At 41.8% G+C, this 22,566-nt stretch overlaps 1 protein-coding gene across 2 annotated transcripts in view; it reads right to left on the bottom strand.

The window, feature by feature from the left end:
* The window catches only part of SMARCA1 (SWI/SNF related, matrix associated, actin dependent regulator of chromatin, subfamily a, member 1), a 33,086-nt gene extending 22,686 nt beyond the window's left edge, over nt 1-10,400 (bottom strand). The window contains exons 1-9 of one of the 2 annotated variants that reach the window (XM_017817567.1): nt 10,239-10,400; nt 6,512-6,598; nt 4,821-4,987; nt 3,791-3,891; nt 3,575-3,675; nt 3,101-3,280; nt 1,630-1,785; nt 1,245-1,376; nt 432-500 (exon numbers count right to left, since the gene is read on the bottom strand). In XM_017817567.1, coding sequence (XP_017673056.1) covers nt 432-500; nt 1,245-1,376; nt 1,630-1,785; nt 3,101-3,280; nt 3,575-3,675; nt 3,791-3,891; nt 4,821-4,987; nt 6,512-6,598; nt 10,239-10,337 — 1,092 coding nt within the window. In that variant the 5' untranslated portion in view covers nt 10,338-10,400. Of the gene's footprint in view, nt 1-431; nt 501-1,244; nt 1,377-1,629; nt 1,786-3,100; nt 3,281-3,574; nt 3,676-3,790; nt 3,892-4,820; nt 4,988-6,511; nt 6,599-9,621; nt 9,641-10,238 lie in introns of those variants that run through there. The other variant, XM_017817576.1, reaches the window with a different exon arrangement.
* Nucleotides 10,401-22,566: the final 12,166 nt, after the last annotated feature.

The raw sequence follows: 22,566 nt of genomic DNA, 5'->3' as shown, positions 1-22,566 counted from the left end.
AAACACACCAACATTTCAAATATAAGCAATGTATGTTGTAGTTTCTCTGATTTGTTTTGTTACTGTAAGATGAAAAATGTCTTTTATCTCATGCACAGTAAAACAAGGTAAAGGTATGCCTTTATTCAGACTAGCATGACGTGCATCAGATACCATTCACAATAATAAGTGGTTTCAAAAAGATCTCAAAAGTCTTCATTTTCACATTTTATGTTCAGACTTTGTCTGCTTCAAACAGTAATGGTACAAAAAGCAGTATCTACAATAGTAAGTTCCAATATTTAATTCATGAAAATTCTGCCAGGCAGTTCTGTAACTAAATACCTCACGTTCATCTTCGCAACTTTGAGATGAAGGGGAAAATAATCCAGTTTTCTCTTTTACACTGTGCATGCTAACGATGACATGTGATTACAGCTTTAATTACTTACAGCATGAAGTCTTTCCACAAGTTTCTGATCACCGAGACAATTTTTAGTGTCGAACCATGAGTCAAAATCCTGTGGTGAGAAACAGCACAATCGGTATGAACAGTTTATCATCTGTAACAGACACATATTGACTCTCTTTCATTCTAGCTGAGAGTGGCATAAATCTTGGGACAAATGACTTCTGTGAGTGAAAGAAAAATCAGTCCGCAATGCTATGTCTGTTCCCCAGCACGTTATAACATTCAAGTCAACTGCATAACTCTGCAGATAAAATACTATTACTCTGCTTCATTTACAACAGTGTTCCATGCTCATCACTGCCATGTCCAAGTCCTTCCCCTCAGTGCTTGTGTAACAATGGGGCAAGAAGTTAAAAAAAGAATCCAGAGTCCTTAAATAATGAGATGGACAACAGAGTAAAAATAATGGAAGCAAGCAATACAAGTATAAGGAAACATTAACAGTAAAGGAGGAGAAAGGTTACTCAAATTCTACACAAAAAAAGGCTTATGCCTATTTGGATGTTTGACATTCTTAATTCTTCATTCCTTTCCCAAATTTTGCATAATTAATGAACTATTTAAAATATTACATTTGCTATTACTATTCTGAGGCCTTATCTACACTAACAGAATGCGCTGTTTTAACTAGGCAGAGCAAAAGCAGTCTACAGTTTGGTAAGACACAGAGCTTCTCCTGAATCCAGGTTTTCCACAACCTACGTCTCTTACTAGGCTGTTCATTCTTCTCACAGACAACAGCCTGGGAATCGAAATACCAAGACCAACATTGTACTTCCAAACATCAACTTACGTCTGCAGAATTGAAGACATCAGGTAACAGAAAATTGAGTAATGCCCACAGCTCGTGGAGGTTGTTCTGTAAAGGAGTCCCTGTAAGCAGCAATCGATTTGTTGTCTTGAACTCACGTACAATCTCTGACAGCTAGAAATACAACAAATAGTTATCATCACCAGGTACAGATAAGCACAGTGAATCTTCATCAGTTTCTGACACCTAAGACAATGTAAATAAAATTTAGAGTCAGTGAGCTACCCATGAAATTCATATTTACCACCCAATAGCTTATGGCTTTTATTTTGAAAAACACCACACCTAACACTTACAATCTGCACAAATCAGATGGAAACTTTTTGTATTGAACTAATTTCAAAGCATCAAACAATTTCAAGTTTACCTTAGACTTCTCATTCTTTATTCTGTGGGCTTCATCGATTACCAGGTACCTCCAGTTAAATTTTTTGAAGACTGATTTCTCTTTAATTACCATTTCATATGATGTAACACAAACATCCCATTCACCAGGCATCATAACATCACGGATAAATGCAGCCTAAAGCAGAAGAACTAGATTAATAAACACTTATAAATCTGAACAATTTATATGACATTCAGTGAAAACTCTTTCCACCAACATTACTGATGAACTAAACTAGCACACAAAAGACTATGAAACATCTTTTCAGTAATTGGAAGATACTGTAACAAAACCCTTCAATCCTTTGTATTTCAGGCACAGAGAAAGCTGGGATTAAGCAAAACACAAATGATCTCCTATTCAAAATTAAGTATTTACTCTTCAGCATAATTCCTCTGTAATTTAAACACAGTACATACAACCAGTAGGGAAAAAAACCCCTAACTTGTCCAAAGACACAATCCACAAAAGTGTTTCAAAGCAATTCACATAACCCACTCATATTTTCTCTTTCTTAAATACCTCATTCCTCTGCCCCATCTCTGTTTTGCAAGGGATACATATGTAGGCATATAAATCCTTTCATACCACCCTATGGGAAAGCCACACATACAGGTCACCTTGAGGCCATTTCCTTGTTCAGAGCCTTCCCCAGTTTTGTTGCTCTTCTCTGGACATGCTCCAGTACCAAAACGTCCTTCTTGTAGTGAGGGGCCCAGAACTGAACACAGCATTCAAGGTGTGGCCTCACCAGTGCTGAGTACTGGGGAATGATCCCTTCCCTGGTCCTGCTGGCCATGCAGTTCCTGATACAAGCCAGGATGCCACTGGCCTTCTTAGCCATCTGGGCACACTGCCACCTCCTATTTCCTCTCTAGAGCTCTTCTACCCTCAAATAGTAAACAGGCAGTCATGCAATCCATATTAGTAGCCACAGAATTCACAGAAACATCCAGCTTGTTGATCCCCCTCAAGTTAGAAAAACACCCCATATCTATTTTAAGGTCTTCACAATGAAAGATGAAAAGCTCTACAAAAAAATCTTAGTCACAAGGCAAGACAGGCTTATAAAATACAAGTAAAGAGTAGGAGGAGTTACCTAAAAAAAAGGTGAAGAAAGAGGTGACAAAGTGAGTGCAATAAAGAAAAATGAGTACACACTGTCACATTGCAAATATGGAAGAAAAATAGGTGCAAAAATCAAAGAGGAAGACAACAGAGAAAGAGGCAAGTCAAAGAGCTGTACTTTGATCCCAGTCTATTAGTTCATCTACTGATTTGTACTTTTTCTTCATAGTTACAAGCATAACATTTTGCATTTTCAACATTAATATAGTTAGAGATTATTAAAATATACCGTAATAAAGTAATTAGCTTAGAGAGAATTCCACATACCCAAATGATACTTTTGCAAAATAATGGAAACATTTTTGAACTGTAGAACACTTACTCTGGCATCTTTATCCCCGATAAGGCAAACAGCACGTAGTGATGGAACCCAGCGCTTGAACTCATTCATCCAGTTGTGCAGAGTTGATTTTGGGACCAGGACCATGTGTGGCCCAGGAATGTTTCGGTAATGCTTCAGATAGCCTAGTAATGCTATTGTTTGCAGAGTCTTACCAAGACCCTGCATTGGCAAAGAGGGTGGGGGGAAAAGAAACCTGCTGAAGTGAAATACCATACAGAAATAATTTTGAACAATTTTCCTACTATGTAATTCTGCCATTTAAGTTGTTCAAAGCAAACCGGATAGCAAACGTTTGCAATAAAATTTCTTTCATTGCATTACAATTTCAGATTTGAAAAATCAAACCACTGTAGAATGATGCATACTACTGCACATACATTAAATACTATAAGCACTTTAATGTTGCATTTTGCTCAATAATTACCACAAAAATTCCAAAAGATGACTGCTTACCATTTCATCTGCCAGAATGCCATTAACACCATTTTCATACAATGAGATCATCCAGTTCAAACCTCTAACCTGATAATCTCTTAGAGTTCCTCCTTTCACATCTGTAAATGTAAGATTCCTCTAAGTAGAAAAATACTAAGTAGAACATTTTAATTGTGTTCTGCTCAGATCTTAATTACATCAAAGCAACTGGAGAAGTGTTGATACGATACTTACAGGAGGGGGACTCCTCGAAGCGAATACACACATTAGATGTTTTCCGACTCTCGGACAACAGCTCCTCATCTTCCTCTTGCTCCGTGCGCCGGTGACGGTACCTAAAGGAAGAACCCAAGAGTCGTGTTTATACAAAATAATTTCAATACGCTGACTGCAAACTCAAAACACAAATTACAACAGAAGCAATCATTGATCTGCAATGGGTACATTCTAGTGTTCTGTTAATAAGTTATTCCTCAGGGGTCATTCCAGCTTTAGTTAGAAAGGCTGATATAAAGCCCTCTCCTCCAGAGCCATAACTATAATCTGACAACAAGTATTGTGAGTTCTCTAAGGCACTTTTTAACGAGCAACATAGAAATACAAGACACATCAGTGGTGGCCTTAGACTCAGTTACTTGATAACTGCAACGTTCAGAAGAATCACATATTCAAATTAAAAAAAAAAAAAATTAAAATTTATAAAATGGAATGTCATTTTGCAAACATTCCAAAAACTAGTTGTTTGTTATTCCAAAACCCCTCAGAGGCACTGCACGCAGGCTCTGCCTGCAATACTTAATACAGACAGACTGGCAGAGCAAGACAATTTGTGCTGAGGATCCAACATCCCCACTCATCCATGTCTTGTTTTAACCTGGTCTAGCTCCACTCTGGTCCCACTGACTTGTTCACCAGTAGCTGGAGCACATCTGGAGCACTTCTGGAGTGCACCTCTAATTCAACATCACACAAAAGAAATTCAATTCATGTGCTCCAATATCCCCCCACAATATAGACCAAAGCATTGTAAGTGGCAAGAATCAGGCAATTTGGTTTACAAGTTCATTTCTGATCCAAGGTCATATTAACACTGATGGATCAGCATGCACACACCAACCAGCTTTTAAAGAAATTGATACACCATTAACAGGAAAAGTTCTGGATTTACTGAAAGTACAATAATCTCTATGCAAACTAAACAGATATGTTAAAAAGCATAAGTTACTTGAAACTGTAAGAAGTCAGAAAGAAAAATAAAACCTACTCCCCAGCTGAAATCAAACTCTGTTTTTCATCTTTCTTCATCCGTGGCCGTCCCAGCTTGACTTTCAATGGAGATGTTGGTGATTTTTGTGCTGCAGGTTGAATAAAATGTGCAAAAAGTTCTGTCTGCTTCAGGAGGAATTCAAACCTTTTTGCTCGATCTGCTTTCTAGTTTGTAAAGTGGGGAAGAGAATTTTAAAAAAAAAAAAAAGATAAACTTTCTTCATAAAAATGTATTTTTATTAAAAAACAGAATTCAGACACTATCTGACAGAATGCAATTGTTATCAGCTTCCCAACAACATGCCTAAGCTTCATGTAACACTGTACCACTTGAAGCAATTTTCATGTGATGTCATTTATATATCATGATAAAAACTACAAGAGTGAAATAGCAGTTCTGCACCATAACATTTCCAAAAAAAACACAAACCACAGAGAGCCCTTCTGCAGGTAACAGACATGGAAGTGCTCCCCCAGCAGTAACACCAGCCAGAGAAAAGCGCAGCAAAATGAGCCTGACGCGCAATGCGCGATCTCGCCACACGAGGACACTGCGTTTCCTTAACAGCACAGCACCGACCGGCACAGAAACACCTTCACAGAGATCTCCTGGAAAAAAATTACTATTTCTTCCCTGATGAAAGGTGGATTCTTTTGATATCTGATCCCTTTGCCTCCTAGAACAACTGAACTAACAAGCTAATTTAGAAAAGCTGTAAATTCACCATGTATTACTGTGAAAACAAGTTTAGCTATTTACTCAACTCATTCCCAACAAACAGATTTGTGTGTCTTCTCTTTGGCTAAAAATTAAGTATTCATACAAGTATGTTTAAGAGTGATACTCTTCCCTGACTTCCATGGTATCCAATCCTTTCAGACTCTACTGTAATTATTAGGCATCCATTTAATATTAAAGCTTTTAAGAAAAATACAAGATACAGATACCACCTTAAACCAAGAACTTACTACATGTATCATTCAAGAACAAGCCTTGCAATGTCCTCCTGGCTTCTGTCTCTCTGTCACCCAGAAGCTACTCTGTTACATCTCCTCTCCAGCACTACAAGCTCCCTTCCTTGGTGTCATGGACAGGTATCTTCTGCATTGTTATGGCACATTTATTACAGGATATCAATATTTAAAACCTTTATGTTTTTATATGATGAAAAACTGGAAGATTCAGTATTTCTCTCAGCTAAGAAGTAGCTTAAGGATGCCTCTGACATGACTCAAGGGGTCATCAGATAAAACTGGCAGAGACAGATTCAAAACAAAACAGGGAGTTCTAAATATAAAATGTCACTGAATAGTAACTCCTTACCACAGAAGGGAGTGGATAACTAAAAAAGAAACCACAAAACCAAAAATCAACTGACAACTGCTGAGTATAAAAACCACAGCCTCCAACTCCAGAAATCATGCAGACAAAAATACTTGGACGAGTGAGACAGTGTTTAACAGAACTACCACTACCTGCTTCCTCTGTTCTCCTGTTCTTCACTAAATACTTACTGTTAGTCACTGTGAGAAACACCACACTGGACTAATGTTCAGATGAATCTTCATTTGGTCAGGGTTTTTTCTGACACATTCAGGCTGCAATAACCCCATGTAACTGTGCTGATCTAGTTCCAACAACCAAGTGCCATAAAAAGCTGCAGTATGTTTCATCATGAAAACACTTACCATCTTCTCTTCATATTCTGGGTCAACTTCTTTTTCAGGTCTAGCCGCTTTTGGAGGAAGTTTGAGTTGAAAAGGGGGATCATTTTTCTGGAATTCAAAAGTTAAACATTTTATAAATATCAGCTTCCTATATAGTTTTTTTAGCAAAAAGAGATCAAACTGAACAAACCTACAAACTACATGGTAAGTATGCTATTATTATGCATTAATTATATTATTTCACCAAAAGCAGAACATGATATCCATGATGAAATTAAAGAGGAGATATGATTAGAAAAAAAGAAAGCTGGAGATTCGTTTCATCCTTGTGTTTATCTCTACAAGTAGGATCCATGTTGAAAGCACTGAAAGAAATTACTGAAAGAGAACAAAGTTTAAATTTTCACACAGATCTTGCTATAAGTGTATCATTAATATATTGAAAAGACATTTTAAAACATTAAATGTGATTTCTTAATGTCAGATTCCTAACTGTAAGTTTCTGACGCATCTTTGTTGAGTTTTGTTTGTTTGTTTTCACTTCTAGATAAATAGTCACAAGTTCAATTGGAAACACAGCTTAACTACTCTTGGGCATATGGATAGGAAGAGACACAAATTAACAACAAATCAATTCATGCAGCAACCACTCCCTGGTACACTCTTAGACAGCTAAAGAACTACCTTATTTACTACACATGAAACAAATTTCAGCAACTCTAACTAAAATGGCTGACTTTTGTAGTTTATAAGATTCATTTCTGTCTTCAGTTGGGAAGCTCAAAGCAGGTTTATCACAACTTTGATACTGGCAAAATGTTTGGTGGATTTTTTCCCCTAATTTAGGAAAGTTTTCCTAATTTGCCTTTGAAGTGTGCCTTTTTACACACCTCCTGCCAATAAAAAAAATATATTCTGAGATGCATTAAATTATAAAACTGTTTTTTAAATGCTCTGAATAAACTGAAAGGAACTGCCAAAGTTCACGTCTGTATAAAATGTAACATTGCAGAATCTTAATTTGCTTTACGTATCAGCCTCCCATAAATACATTAAATTAAAATAATAATTAATCTAAACTATTCAGGGTCAAGTAGCAAAACGAATCCAAAATGGTACCAAATATTTAAAAGTCTGTCAAGCAACATTACACTTAACTTTCAGAACTGTTAGTGATAAATATACAGTTCTTCAAGCAGAACAACTCAGTATTATGAGTATCCCTTTTAACTGAAAGTTTTCCAAGTAAATTGCAATGCAATATTATCTTTCTAAGCCCCAAGGCAGATGGCTGCAATGCCAGTTCTGTTGTTACTCAGATTTCCCCAGAAGAATAAAACTTATGGTGGCATCCAAATCAAATTTATTCTGCAATAAGTATTTGTGAATAACACATTCTGAGTTAAAGTAGCAAACAAGCTGACATGTAAAGTTACTGCAGCCACAGCACTATAAAATCACATCCTATACATTACCTTTCAAGATAAAAGACAATTTCCCTGCTTTCCCACCCCTGCTTCTCATTGCAGTGTTTCTGTTGAACATTAATGGCTCCCAATGTATCAGAAATAACAAACAGGAGATTATCAAAAGCTGATGAAAGAGACAAAGAAGACACATGCATTCCTGTTTCCCTTCTCCTCCTCATAACTTACAGGGGAAGACAATATGCTGCAGTTTCACTAAAATACTACTTCCTACTGGTGGAGCCAGGCAGGTGGTAGGGACAAGCATCATATCCAAACTTGCTTCTGCATAATGTTCTGAGCTACAGAAATCTACATCCTGACAATGATTACATTTTGATATAAGAATACTTCTCACTAAAAACTGGACCATGTACCTCCTACAACACAGAACCACAAAACATTTCATCAGGTCTGTGAGAGTTTTTCCCTAGAAACTTTACACAATGTATCTTCACCACTTAGAGGCCTGACTTGTCAGGGAACAGGACATGTCTCAGTGCAATTAACCAGCAAAAAAAATACTTTCATTTTTAACTCAGGAAACTAGCTGGTAACAATTTGCCTCTACTCTAGAAAGTTTCCATTAGCGAATAAGACAGTCCCCTGAAAACTGATGTCATTTAAACACCTCAAAAAGAAACACAACCACGCAGCAGTTTCAAAAATAACAGATCCTGAGTATTCCAAAGATACAAAATACCCCGTAAAATCTCTGATAACTACCCTAAATAGTGCTACTAGTATTAGGGTGGGAAATTTCTACCTGGTAAGTGTAACAGTCCTAAACTGAGAAGGCCCCACAAACCATCAATAAATGACTGGGAATAAGACTCAAAAGGCATAAAGAAGATCGTGAAGGGCCTGGAGGGGAAGCCACACAAGGAGCAGGTGAGGTCACCTGGCTTGTTCAGCCTGGAGGACACTGAAGGGCAGGGAAGCGGAGGGGCACGGCATGAGGTTGTATCAGGGGAGGTTGAGGCTGAATATTAGGAAAAGGTTCTTCACCCAGAAGGTGGCTGGGTACTGGAACAGGCTCCCCAGAGAAATAGTCACAGCTGTGCCCAAGCAGTCAAGCCTGACAGAGTTCAAGAAGTGTTTGGACAACACTCTCAGGTACATGGGGGGATTCCTGGGGCTGTGCTGTGCGGGGCCAGGAGCTGGATGCTAATGTTCCTTGTGGGTCCCTTCCAGCTCAGGATATTCTATAATTCTATGATACTGTCCAGTATGGCACAGCAGCGTGAAGTTGATAATATCTGAAACCATTCACTGCTTTCAAATGATTTCTCCATGCAGGCATTCCTAAACATTTAGTACTGACTTTTCATCAGTTCACATGCATAAAATTTTGCAGAATAAGTTGTATCTAATAGAGAAATAGCCCTTAAACATTTTCCCATGAACAACCAGGCAATGCTCAGGATTACACTGCACTGTGTCTCATACCTGTTTGTACATATAAGTAATGAAGTAAAGCCTCAAGTGTTCCTTACAGACAAAAAAAGACTTTCAGTAACTGGGCTAAAAATTCTGATTGCACTGTTATCAGTAGTTCTGCAATTTTCTCCAGTACCACAAATAATTGATGCACAGTCCTCATTCTTACTAAGTTTTTATAAGATTCACTCTTCAGGTTGAACCTTGTTCAGTTTCCAAGGATACCTGAATACGTCACTTTTTTACATTCCTTGTGCCTTAGCCTTCTGTCTTTCTTCCAAAAAAACTAACGAGAGCCAGCTGGCAGCCCTATGCGCTCGTTCGAGGGGTGTGCTTTGCACCAGGGCAGCACTCGAGCCGGGCAGGGGAACACCCTGAGCCGCGCGGGCTGGGGCGGAGCGGGTCAGACTCGAACCCCTCGGCCCGGCCCCACACTCCCACCGCCGGCCCTCGGAGCTCCCAGTTCTTCCATGGAAAGCGTCCCAGCTTTCCCTGGGGACTGGGGAAGGGAAATAGCGGGGCTCCCGAGGACGGGCCCCGCAGGAGCGCTCGGGGTGCGGGGGGTCTGCAGGGGAGCGGGGACTGAGCGACCCCGGCAGCGGCGTGTCCGGGCCGCAGGGCCGGGCCGGGGGCACCGCAAGCGGGCGGCGATGCCACGACGATGCTGAGGGACCGGCGCGGGGTGTGTCCGGGCGGGGCCGGCCCGCAGAGCCCTCACAGCGGGTGCGGAGTGGCCCGGGCGGCCTCAGGGCCGGGGCGGCGCGGCCCGAGCAGCGGCCGCAGGAGGGGGCGGCGGGGCCCGGTGCGCTCCCACCACCCGCAGGGCCCCCCCGGCGCGGTACCTCCTCGGCGCCGGGGTCCTGCGCGGCGGCGGGGGCGGTGGATGTGGAGGCGCGGGGCTCCTCGGCGGGGCCGGGGCCCAGGTTCGGGTCCATGTCCATGTCTCGCTCGGCGGTCCCGGGGCGGGGGCGGCCCCACCGCCCCTCCCCTCCCCCGGCCCGCGCGCGGCTCTCGCGATACTGACGGGGCCGGGCCGTGTGAGGGGAGCGGGGCGGGGGCGGCACCGGGAAGGTCCAGCGGGGAGCCCGGAGCGGTTCCCGAGCGGTGCCCGCCGGGCGCTGCTCAACGGGCGGCCCGCGGAGGCCTTGCTGCCTCCCGCCCTCCCGAGTGACACCGCAGCTCACAGAAGAGAGAGCGGCCAGGGCCGCTACAGGGAGTCACGGAATGGGTTGGGTTGGAAGGGACCTTAAAGATCATCTCGTTCCAACCCCCTGCCATGGACAGGGACACCTTCCCATAGACCAGGTTGCTCCAAGCCCCGTCCAGCCTAACCTTGAACACTTACAGGGATGGGGCATCCACAGCTTCCATAGGCAACCTGTTCCAGTGTCTCACCACCCACCCCCCCCCATTAAAGAATTTCTTCTTAATATCCCATCTAAATCTCTCCTCTTTTAGTTTAAAACTGTTCCCCCTTATCCTATAACTGTCTGCCCGCACGGAAAGTCGCTGTCCATCTTTTTTATATGTCCCCTTCAAGAGGACAATGAGGTCTCCCTGGAGGCTGCTCCTCTCCAGGCTGGACAGTCCCAGCTCTCAGATTTTTCAAACTTCGGAGCATTTTCCTGGCCTCCTCTGGGCTCGCTCCAAGATATCCATATCCTCGTGCTGGGGACTCCAGGGCTGGATGGTGGAATCTCACCAGAGCAGAGCAGAGGGGCAGAATCCCCTCCCTCCACCTGCTGCCCATGCTGCTTTTTACTCAGCCCAGTGGTTCCAAACCCTGTTGCAAATGGCAAGTGTGTTTTCCTAAGTGCCCCAGGCTGTACTGGAGAGAAAAACATCTCCTAACATCTGCAGAGGTACCAGTGGAGCTCCCAAAGCAAGAATAGCTTACAGGAAAAAACATATGTGTTTTTTTTCTTGAGCCATTTTAAATTCAGCAGTGTTTGCATATTTCTGTTGAAAATTGCACTTATGAAGCCATTCGATTTAGTTACTGGCAATGCATGTGTTTCTGACTGTCAATGCAAGACGTTCAGATTCTCAGCTGCTGAGCTGTAACCTTGGTCATATTGCTAAAGGATCCCAAAACAATCCTTGAGATGTCAGACTTTAAAAACTGAGAGCTCCAAATCAGCCATTTTACCTGGTGATTACTTACAAAGACATTATCATGAGCATTTTGTACAGAGACAGCAATGAAACCTTAGCCCAGTAGGCAGAATGAGCAATAAAAGCTTCTTCAGTCCACTAAAAAGCTCAGAAACTGTTATCAAGATCTTCTTGCATAACTTAACAACTAAGCTGAGCAAATGGGCTATTGCAGCACTCACACACTGCATTTAGAAAAACCTCTGAGAACTCTTTTCCATCTATGCATTGACTGCAGTGAGGTGCCAGTAACATGTGTCTTAACTGTTTCCATGACTGCCTGATTACTCGGAGATTCATTATCTAGATTATGGCCCAGCACAGAAGATTTAAGTTCTAAACTCCCCTTTTTCGTGTTGCGAAACATCTTTAAAGCAGTAACAGTGCTGTTCCAAATTATTCAGCCCCCTATTGCCTTCTGTGTCTGCTGTACAGTTCAACAAAGCAAGGCCCACGGCGTCTGCAGTAGCCCTTCCACTTGATTTATTTTTAAAAGCTTTGGGAGGTACATTTTTCATAGTGCAATCGAGAAGAGTGACGTGACTGGTTTTGAAAGAGTGCTCCAAATAGCTTTTCCAAGCAGAGCTGTCTAGAAGATTAAGTTTACCATTAGCTATGCAGAAAGTCTCTAAGGTGGGAAAATTCCAGTTTATGACGTGTTTGTTCTTAACCTTTATGGAAAATAGCTCACTAACCACTTTTAACATCTGACTTTCCTTCTCCACTTTCAAACATTTGTAGCTTCTGTTTATGCCAAACACTCACGAGTGTTTGTTACAGCTTGTTTTTTCCTTGAAATTCACAGGAACATTGCATGCTGTACAAAACAACCAAGCTGCTGCTTTCTTGAAAGATCTCCTTTGGCTATTTTTTGCTTGTGTGCTTCACATTTGCATTTGACACTATGCAGAGATGTTCTTAGCTGCCTCTCTTAGACTATGCTGTGTACTCCTGTGGATCCACAGGCCACTGGCTGAAAAAATCGCTTATTATTATATGATAATCTAATTAATTAATCTAATTAATTAAAGTAGTGAAGTGCTTTTTTGTACTTACTTTATATATATTTTTTGTGCTAATATTTGAAAAATTCCATTGAGTTTCTCCAATTGTTTTTTTTTGTGTGTTGAGAGGCAGGAGGCCACTTGTCATGTTGAAGTTGTAGATTTAGGTATTAGCTCTTTGTTCTCCCAGGTTTATTACTCCTTGTTTTAGTCTGCCAGATACAATTACCAGGGCTGAATGTGTAGTCTACACACCAATCTATCAAGCTTCTTCTGCCCAATTGAGAAAGATGCCACTTAACATATTGTATGATGAGAATTATGTTTTATTGTCAGATTTAGAAAGAGAAATTGCATACACTTAGGCTCACTGTTTCCCACTTTTGTATTTCAAACACTGCTGAAATTTGTAAAGAGTTGGTATGATACAGATCCAGTAGCATTTTCATATACTATCCAGATAATTCCATGAGATTTTAAAATTTTGGATGGTGGCTATTCAACCTTTTCAAAACAGGAGACTACTTGTAGCAGTCTCAATTTCTCTAGCACAGATATATTGGATTTAGGTAACTTTTTAAAATAAATCTTAGCATTCTGGGGAATCACTTCATAGACCAAGTTGTTATACAAGCCCCCTTTGTGTGAATTGCTGTGGAGGGGTTGTATAGGTACCAATATATGGCTGTGGATCGAGAAATGTTACCAAAAAGCGGGCTGAAGAATGAAACAGTATATGCTAAAATCACAGAATAACAGAAGCACAGCATCACAGAATATGCTGAGTTGGAAAGGACCCACAAGGATCATTGAGTCCAACCCTTAGCCCTGCACAGGACCATCCCCAAGAGTCTAACCATGTGCCTGAGAACATCATCCAAACACTTCTTGAGCTCTGTCAGGCTTGGTGTTGTGACCACTGCCCTGGGGAGCCTGTTCCAGCACCCAAACACCCTCTGGGGGAAGAACCTTTTTCTAATATCTGACCTAAGCCTCCCCTGACACACCTTCAGTCCATTCGCTCGGGTCCTGTCACTGGTCACCACAGAGAAGAGACCAGTGCCTGCCCCTCCTCTTGCCCTCACGAGAAGAGATAATATGTGAAAATCTCCCAAGAACTGATAAGCTTTAGAGACCAGCAGACCTGTTGAATTCACAGGAACAGATAAACTTAGTACACCAAGAGTCTGCCAAATCCCAGCTGTTACACAAAGCAAGTAACTCAGTGTGGTAGGTGTAGTCCAACCATGTGAATGCACTGTGTGGCGATTTACAAGTGGCAGTGCCGCTGTCATGTGCCACCAGGTGGCAACACCGACCTGTACTCGTCTGCGGGAGTCCTGACAAGAGGATCCGGCAGCCTATGGCCTATTTAATATGAATACTCCTCAGTCTTGAAACTGATTTGATCAATAACGGGAAAAAAATTTATAAAAATTAGCTTTGTAAACCGTCTTTTACTTGCTGCTTTTTAAATATTTCTAGAACTGTATCGTGTATAACCAGTATCTTCCCCTAAAATGACAAAAGAGTCTTGTTAAGAAGGGCCTTGGGAAGGTAGTATCCTGTGGGTTTGGGATCTGTTCACTCCCTTGTGCGCATTCAGGAGGCTCTCCATTGAATGCCATAGTCCAAAATCCACATCCACAACACTGGTCATTTTTAGCTTAATTGTACCATCAATGAACTTAAAGCACAACTGTGCAATACAAGTTAGCTGTAAGCAATAAACAGCTTTATAGTTTGGAAGCAAATAGGATCTGGGAGTAACTGAGAAGTGCTGTCTCTGAGGTGTTTGCCTGTTGACTTTCATATTTGCCACCTTTATCTCCATGCCTACATCAGCCTCCAAGTGTGAGCCACCACAGTGTGCCAACCATGTGTTACCTTACCCTGACTGCAGTACTACCAACTCTCTTAAAATGCTTATATCATGTTGCTATTTTAATATTGCTTTTATTAAGCTTACAGGTTATCTCTCTACAAGTAACCTCAGTTACGTCCAGTGGCACACTTCTATGCATTCTTGCACTTACCTGTGCAGCCCTGTTTCATTCAGACCCTTATTTCACAGGTTCCCTTACAAAGTTTATCTGCTTTAGGGTTCCAGATTCTTTTCCCTTCTCATAGGATTAGAAAGAAGCATAGGCCTCCTCCTCTCTAGAGCTTACAATACACATGATACTTCTCAAATGAGCTCTTGGTTTATGTGTCACTCACCTGGGAACCCAGGTTTTGTTGAAGATGTAATTTCTGAGGATGTCCCTTGCTGCAGGGCTTTGTGGAGGCCGAGCAGATGAGAGCAACCCAGCCCCTGCATGAGGCAATTCAGGGCTGCAAACAAGTGCTTACCTGATTCTGCATCATCTACAGGCACTAATGTGCTCCAATAGGCTTCACGTTGAGTATTCTTTCAGAAAGGGGGGGGGTTCTGTTTGTTTGAGGAGGATGGAGCTTTTGTGGAGTTTGTTTGCTTGGGATTTTTTTTTCTCTTGGGTTTTTTGTTTTGGTGGTTTTGGAGGGTTATTTGTTTGTTTGTTTTTTGTGGTTCGAGCTTCGTATTCATGCATCAATTTTCTGTATCAAGTTTTCATTTTACCCAACAGACAGTCTCTGGCATTGCCAATAGGGTTTGCAAATACAAGACCACATTCAGCTTTGGGAACTATAACAAAATAGCTAATGTATCCTTTGTATCTGGTTCAAAGAGTTGATAGCTGTACAAATACTCTTTGTTTTTACAACTTTATCCCAATACTGCATTTTTAATCCAGGCTTTAGCAGCCAAAGCTTTACTTCGGTACTGAAAAGGCTTCTAATAGGGCTGTATTTCCCAAGCACGGGGTTGTTTTTTTTTTCCTCGACATTTTTTTCACTTGGTATCCTCCTGGGGGTTTTTTTCGGGGTTTTTTTGGCTGTGTGTTCATTTTTGCAGTGGGAGAGCCAGGAACTCTCACAGTTTGGTAAATTATGAAAGTGAGAAGACTGTCATGTCTTCATGGATGTGATGAGCCAGGTTTATGTGATCGTGTTAGAATGTGTTAGTTTACCAAGCCTCATCAGGAACATATTGCAAAGGTACTTTCCTTGCCTATATGGACACCAGTTGCCCTTTGCAGCTTTGAACTTAAACACCTTCCCACCACACCATGTTTCTCTGCTCCAGACCCCTGGCACTGTTATTTTTGTTTCTGCAGGTGAGAAAAGGGTTAGTTCAAGATTCTAAAAAGCAAAAATTGATCCCAACAAAGCAAGTTACTATTTTTTTCTCAGATCAGCACAGCAAAACAACTCAACTGCCCACGCACTCAGGGGCCAGTGCCAATACAGCAGCAAAACAGATCCATGGCAAGATGAAGGGTGGAATTGAAGCCACGCTAATTTGTATCAGTTTAAGCTACCATAGCCCAGGCTTTAATAAACAGTTTTACAACTGTGTGTTCTGTCCTGAACTCCAGATTTTGCCCACAAACAATGATGTCATGAAAATTTAACAATGACCAGTGAGTGATTCCTTTGGAGGTCATAAAATGTTTCCTGATGTAATAAGCTATGACTTTGCCAAAATTTGAGCACTGTCTCAAGACAGTCCCTGACCAGAAAAGTCTAGTTTCATTGAAAGTGAAAGGCACTTTAAAAGAGATTTTAGGTCAAAGCAAAATCTGTCAAAAGTTTTTTCCAACTGAGATAAATCTGAAGCATATTTTGCTGCTCACTGCAATGGCATCCTCTTCTCCCTAACATATGCAGTTATGTTGCAATATTGAAAACCTGTAAATGATCTGTCCATAACAGAAACAGAATATTACAAAATTTTGAATATTTGTGAGTATCCAGTGAGCAGGCTGGTACAGTACAGCCTTTAAGTCTCTTTAATGATAATTGAGACTCTTTCTTCACAAATTCTCTGCCCAAAATAAATAATCTCTTCCTTAAGCAAAAGCCTGTTCCTGTGAGTTTGATTTCACACTGTTATCCCTAAGATGATCATAGACTATTTGTAAATGTAACAGTTATTTTTCAAAGCTTTTATCATGCACCAGGGTTTCCTTTAAATACAGGAAATGCACAAAAGATGCTTAAATGTATAAAGTCTGCCTTGGCCTTGCAAACATGGCAGATGCATTGCATAAGCCACAAGCCATCACTTCAGTTGCCACAGGCTTTACCCTGCTGTGAAAATACTTTTAATCTTGTCCTTTATGTCTATTTTTACTTGCCAGCATCTACACTCTGTGGAAAACTAGACTGAACCTGTTATATTTTCCAGAATATTATCCATTTCTGCTGAAAGATCTGTTAGATAAGAGTAATTCGATTTAATTTATCCCAGTCCACATAGAATACGTTTCTGCCTTTCTCCTTTCTACCTCTTTTTTTTTTTTTCTATTTTGCTTCCCTGACTGCCTAGGCCTTCTTTCTTCCTCATCCTGTAATGATTCTTCCTTTTTTGTAACAGTCTCAAACACACAGCTGCCATCAAAACAATCCCTCCTTTCCTGCATTTACATTCTTCACACAGGGCAACCTTTTACACACAGAGTTCAGAAATCTGGTCTGTTTGCTGTAATAGCCTCTATTCAATCATACTTAAACAAAGTAGTTCAATTGCCTAGTGGGGGAAGGTCTCTCTTCCACCCACAGTTCTGCCATCTGCATGAAAATTTCTCTCAAGTCACAGTGTAAGAGGTAGAGTTCCTATAACTCTCAGTAAGGCATTTTTGGGCAATATAGAGAACAAAGGCAGACAGTGTCCTCTGTTAATTTTCACGGGTTTATATTCTCATCACTCCAGAGTGTTCTCTGTTATCAGTAGGAATATTTTAGGAAAGCTGAGACCCATCTTGCACTTCATGGTGAGTCTTCCACATTTATGAGTCTGAAAATAGCTAGGTAGATATTTTTTCATTTAAACATAAAACTACAAACTTCTTTTCCCATCTGTTTTTGCAGGCCTTCCTGAGACCTTTCTTTAAACTTCATATTCAAACTTTAGGCTATAAACTTCTAGAGTAAACTGGTTTTAGCAAGTCCTCACTTTCAGGAGATTAAAATTAAAATTTAATAATGATTTGCTATTTCTGACCTGGAAGAGGCATGTCATAATCTTGATGTCAAAGAGATTATTTTGGATTCTTGGCTGTTACAGGTTTGGCTGTGTCATGTCACCAGGATCCATCAGCTGTGCACAGGCAAACTCCTCCAAATTGCCATATAAAGTTAATCAGTAGACCTCACATATGAGCTGAGTATTGGTCATTGTTATGTATGAAAAATGAAGTGGGTTTCTCTTAGCTTCAAAAGGTGATTAAGACAATTAGAAGAGAAATTTTGGCTCTTTTAAAAAGCCATCTTTTCTGCTTCCCTATCTCCTTCCTCAACTTCAAGGATTATTTGCTGACCTTGAGGAGCCATTGTTGTAATTACCCCACAAGGAAATCCTCACAAAAGGGTTGCTAGCAATGCCTATGTAGAGTGTAAGACCAACTTATCCACCTATGTATTGTTTACTAGTCTGCAAGCAGAAGCTGAAAAGTAGCACAAATGCAATTTTTAATCTGTGCTTTCGTGGATGACAAAGAGAGAAACAAAAGAGACAGGGCAGGGGTTTGAACCAAAGTGAACCTGTTTGTTGGCACCCCCACTTTAGAAAAAGACAGTTTTATATTTGCAAATAAATGCACTATCCAGCAGAGTTCCAGCCCTTCCACCAGTTACTTTCCTAAACAGGAGACTTTCCTATGAGATGCTGGATGTCTGCTGCTGTTTTCCAGAGGAGGTTAGTGCCAGAGGGCGTTGGTCTGTTTTCTGAAAGGGATTGACAGAGTTCTCCCTATGTGTCATGAGTGCTTTTGGTAAAATTAGATTCTGCCCTGTCCACAACAATAAAGGCCATACCCACATGCAGCTCACATAGTTCATATGCTTCCTGGAGCAAAACCACAGCAACGTTCAACTGTCTGTTTTCTTCTTTTATTTTCACAGTGGCTCCTGCCTTGGAATCAGGTGTTGGGTCTCGCTGCCACTGAGAGCCCGGGGGTGCCCAAGTGCACAGCATGAACCAGGCAGAACATATCCCTCAGACAAGCAGAACAGTGCAGAGACGTCGTCATGTCTGTGCCCGTGGTCAGGCTCCCGCTTCTGTAGTTAATTGTTTGAACAACAGCAACAAATCAAGCTGCTCTGAGGATCTGTGTGCATTCCTTCATCAGACCTGATTTGTATGGTGAGGACAGGCTACTGAAAGGAAGAGAAGGGGCTGAATTATCCCCCGTGACTTTGCTAAATTTGTCCTTGTGAATGGAGAGGGAGTGAAATATTTGTCTGCAGGGGGGAGCAGAGTGGTAACTGTCAGGAACAGCTGGAACATATATACTGTGTCATGTCTTTTTGTGGCACTGGGCTGTTCTGCTTGCTGAGGGAATGCTGCAGAGGCATGTTAGCATTCTGCTGAGTAAGTGTGGTGCGAGTTCCATGTGTAAACAGGGATCAGTCGCTAGATGAGAGAAAAGGGCTGTTCTCCCAGGGCCATGACTGCCTCTTGCATGCACCTCAACCTTCACCAGGCCTGTGTGGTGATGTAAATTAAATGTGGGGCTGGATTCTCAGAAAAATATCTGCTTGTGGAAATGTCAGTCTAGATAACTCTGGTGTCTCTTCCTCTTTCAATAACAATAAATTTGTGAATAAAATAAATTCTCCTGATTTTTCCCATCCTTTCCATCCTGATTATTCGTTTGTCCACAGGAAAATAAGAACTTTCACTACTCTCAAGATTAATAATAACATCACCAGTTGTTCTGCAACATGGAAATGGACAAGTTTAAATAGCACACTTAACTTCTTTAAATCAGTGCTCTGTAGAGTCACGAAGGAGTTTCCCATCAAATGCAATAAGCCAAGTGAGACAAATAAACCTAAGCAAATATGTGTAATTCCACACTTTCAAACTTGCCAGCATCACAATAATATTAAGAAAATAAATTTTATTTTTAAACTTTCTTAATTGAGTTTTGCCAGTGATTTCACCACATGTATTCAAAACATACTTGAAGTCCAAAATGAAATGCTAATGGATAAATGCAAAAGCTGGAACTAAAATAGAACACCCCAAGGGTTTCGCAGAAGTGTTCAGCTGAAATCAATTTTTCTTTGCTCTTCTTTCCCCTCACTTTCCATTCTCTTTCCAACCTCAGTTCGCCCTCTGCATATGTTTTCAACTGCAAGACTTTTAAAACAAAGACTCTGTCATTCACCATCATGATGATGGATTTAAGTAAATAATTTTATGTTTTAAAAGTGGCTGAATAATCTTTGCATGGATCAGGACAAAAGTGAAATCCCACTTCTTCCATCAGGATGAGATACCATTCATTTTTAAGCCTGTTATTATCAAACACACGCCTGAGTGACACATTATCAGCACAATGAAAGTCGTCAGGGTAAGAAAAGAACTTTATTTGCTCTTTTAATGTTTGGAGCACAAATGCCAAGAAGGCACAGCAGCTTTCATAACAAACATGTTAACCCCCACATGCTCTGCTTAATTATGGCTTCCTGTATTTCTCCTCAGGCTACTGGCACCGTAAGTAAACTGGCACAGATTTTATTTGTTCTGATTACACTGAATGCAAGTTGTTGGGCAGGTGCTTCACAAGCAGCTGAGCCATTCCAGCAGTTCCAGAGGACAGGAGCTGTCTGACAGAGGAATGACACATCGAGCAGGGAACAGAATCGCTGTACCCCTCCCTGTCACCATGGCTACCACTCAGCAGGCGGTTTTTGGGCAGAAGTGCCAATTTAAGCAACTGCTGATTTCTTATTATTGCCCCTGCATCGCCCGCTCCCTTGGTCAGGTGCAAATGTGTAGTAGGCCACGACATTTATCAGATCAGGAAACTAGTCCTGATCCAGCTGGAAAATAAGCTCTCTTTTTTGACTCATTCTTTTCCAAACAGTCAGTTTTGTGATTCAGTTCCTCATGTAGGCACACAAATAAACTGTGTCTGTGCAATGGAGGCGATGGCAGAAGGGCAGGGACAAGTGACTTAAAAGATGGTGACTACTGGTGATTTAAGCAGCATTACCACTGACCACAGCAAAGACAGAGCCAGAGCTTTCCTTAAGGTGTGGTTTGGTATTCAGTGTTTAGATCCACTTGGCAGTCCAGGCTCCTGGTACCTGTGTCCTGTTCCCTCCCCATTCCCTCCCCATTCCCTCTGCTGCCTTTCTGCAAGTGGTTATAAAGCTGCACAAGGGAACCCATCTGTCTGAAGGATGATCCAGTAAAAAATGGGTATTGTTAGGACACCACAGGGATAACACATGAAGTGTATCACAACTCATTTTATTTTGGCAGACTGATGTTTTAAAGCCTTTAGGTTTAAGGCTACTGTATCTGTCAGTGACACAGGCAAGTCACATGTGGAAGGAAAGTGTGACTTTCCTTCCCTAAATAATTCTGTGGCTGGATGCATCTCTCCAAGGAAAAGTCTTACAAAGCCTTGTTCACAAACCTGCTATTAAACATGTGAAGTTGTTAAAACATCACTGTGAATAAAGGATAAATGGAGCTGAGTGAAGGTGGTAGTAGAATGGAAGGCTGGGAATTAAATAGTATTGTAGGGCTGCATGAAAGTCACACTCAAACAAAAACATATCAAAAGAAGTCTGAGCACATTTGAAATAAACTGTTTATAGTTTATTCATGACAGTTTTCATTTATGGTAGGATTTTTTTAAGATCAGTGATAATGTAAAGCACTAGCAATAGGAACGCTATGAGTTTGTACAGATTTATTTATATTTTTATGTAAATGTACATAGAGCATATATTTATATATTGTATGCCATTTATAGTACATATTATATTAAATATAATAAATACATATTGCCACCACATTTTTGCTTAAAAACTTGAAAAAAAAACAGTTATGGTTTCTAGTTTGTGAGATTCCAGCAGTGACACTGCAAGCTGTTTTCAGCCTGCCCTGTCAAAGAGCCCCAGCAGAGACATGAAAAATTCTGTGAAAGTATTAAACTCTCCCACTGGCCCGATGCTGCTGATCACACCTTGCAGAGTCGGGGCACCACGAGTGCTGTATTTGGGCAGGGGTACGTGAGACTCCTGGAATTACAGTCGTGAAACCCAGTGAAGAATCACTGCGTCCACTTTAAGTCAAAGTTAAAAAGGACTTCTTAAAAATGAATACAAGCTGCCCTGTCCTTGAAAAAGCAGGAATTTCCCATCCTGGAAAGAGGCACTGACTACAAGGATATCAACAAAGTTATGCACTTTGTGGGAGTATTTTTTAGTTGTGACAGTGGAATGGCAACCTGTCTCCTTGAGGGCACTTCTGAAAAAGTCTGTTTCTAAAAATATATGATGATGTGAGAAGAAAAATCAAGTTTATTCTTATTAAATTCATACAAGGGACTAAATACTACTGAAAAACCTTTAAATCCGCAAACCGACAAAGTCTGGCGGATGGTGGAAGCTGCAGTGGAGGTCTCGGTGGGGACAGCAGCAGTGGGGACTGGCCCTGCCGGCGCTGGCTGCGCCTCCCTCGCAGGCCAGGGCCCTTCTCCGGCCATCGCGGTCAACCCCGCCGGGTCACCACGACACTTCACGGAGACCACCGCGGTCACCGCGCCCCGCCCGGCGCTCCCACGGCTCAGCTCTGGGGCTTGCTCACCCCGGGGCTCCGGGCGGGGGTGGGCGCTAATCCCGGGGCTCCTGGCATGGGCGGCCAGCATCCCCGCTCCGGGCAGGGATGTCCAGCATCCCCGGGGCTCCGGACAGAGGTTGTCCAACATCCCCGGGGCTCCGGGCAGGGAGTGTCCATCATTCCCAGAGCTCCGGGCAGGGGTGTCCGGGGTGATGCGCGGCCGGTCGCGGGAGCAGCCCGCTGTCGGTGCCGGTGCCGGGGGTGTCGCAGGCGGCGGCGGCGAGCCCCGGCCGCCCATCACGTGCTCAGTGTGTTGCATTGTGCTGGCGGCGGAGGGAGGGCTGG

Source organism: Lepidothrix coronata, unplaced genomic scaffold (genome assembly GCF_001604755.1).
Source record: "Lepidothrix coronata isolate B3197 unplaced genomic scaffold, Lepidothrix_coronata-1.0 Scaffold2, whole genome shotgun sequence".
NCBI classification, from domain to species: domain Eukaryota; kingdom Metazoa; phylum Chordata; class Aves; order Passeriformes; family Pipridae; genus Lepidothrix; species Lepidothrix coronata.
The sequence above is the reverse complement of the archived record's forward strand: the minus strand, read 5'-3'. Positions and strand labels throughout refer to the sequence as shown.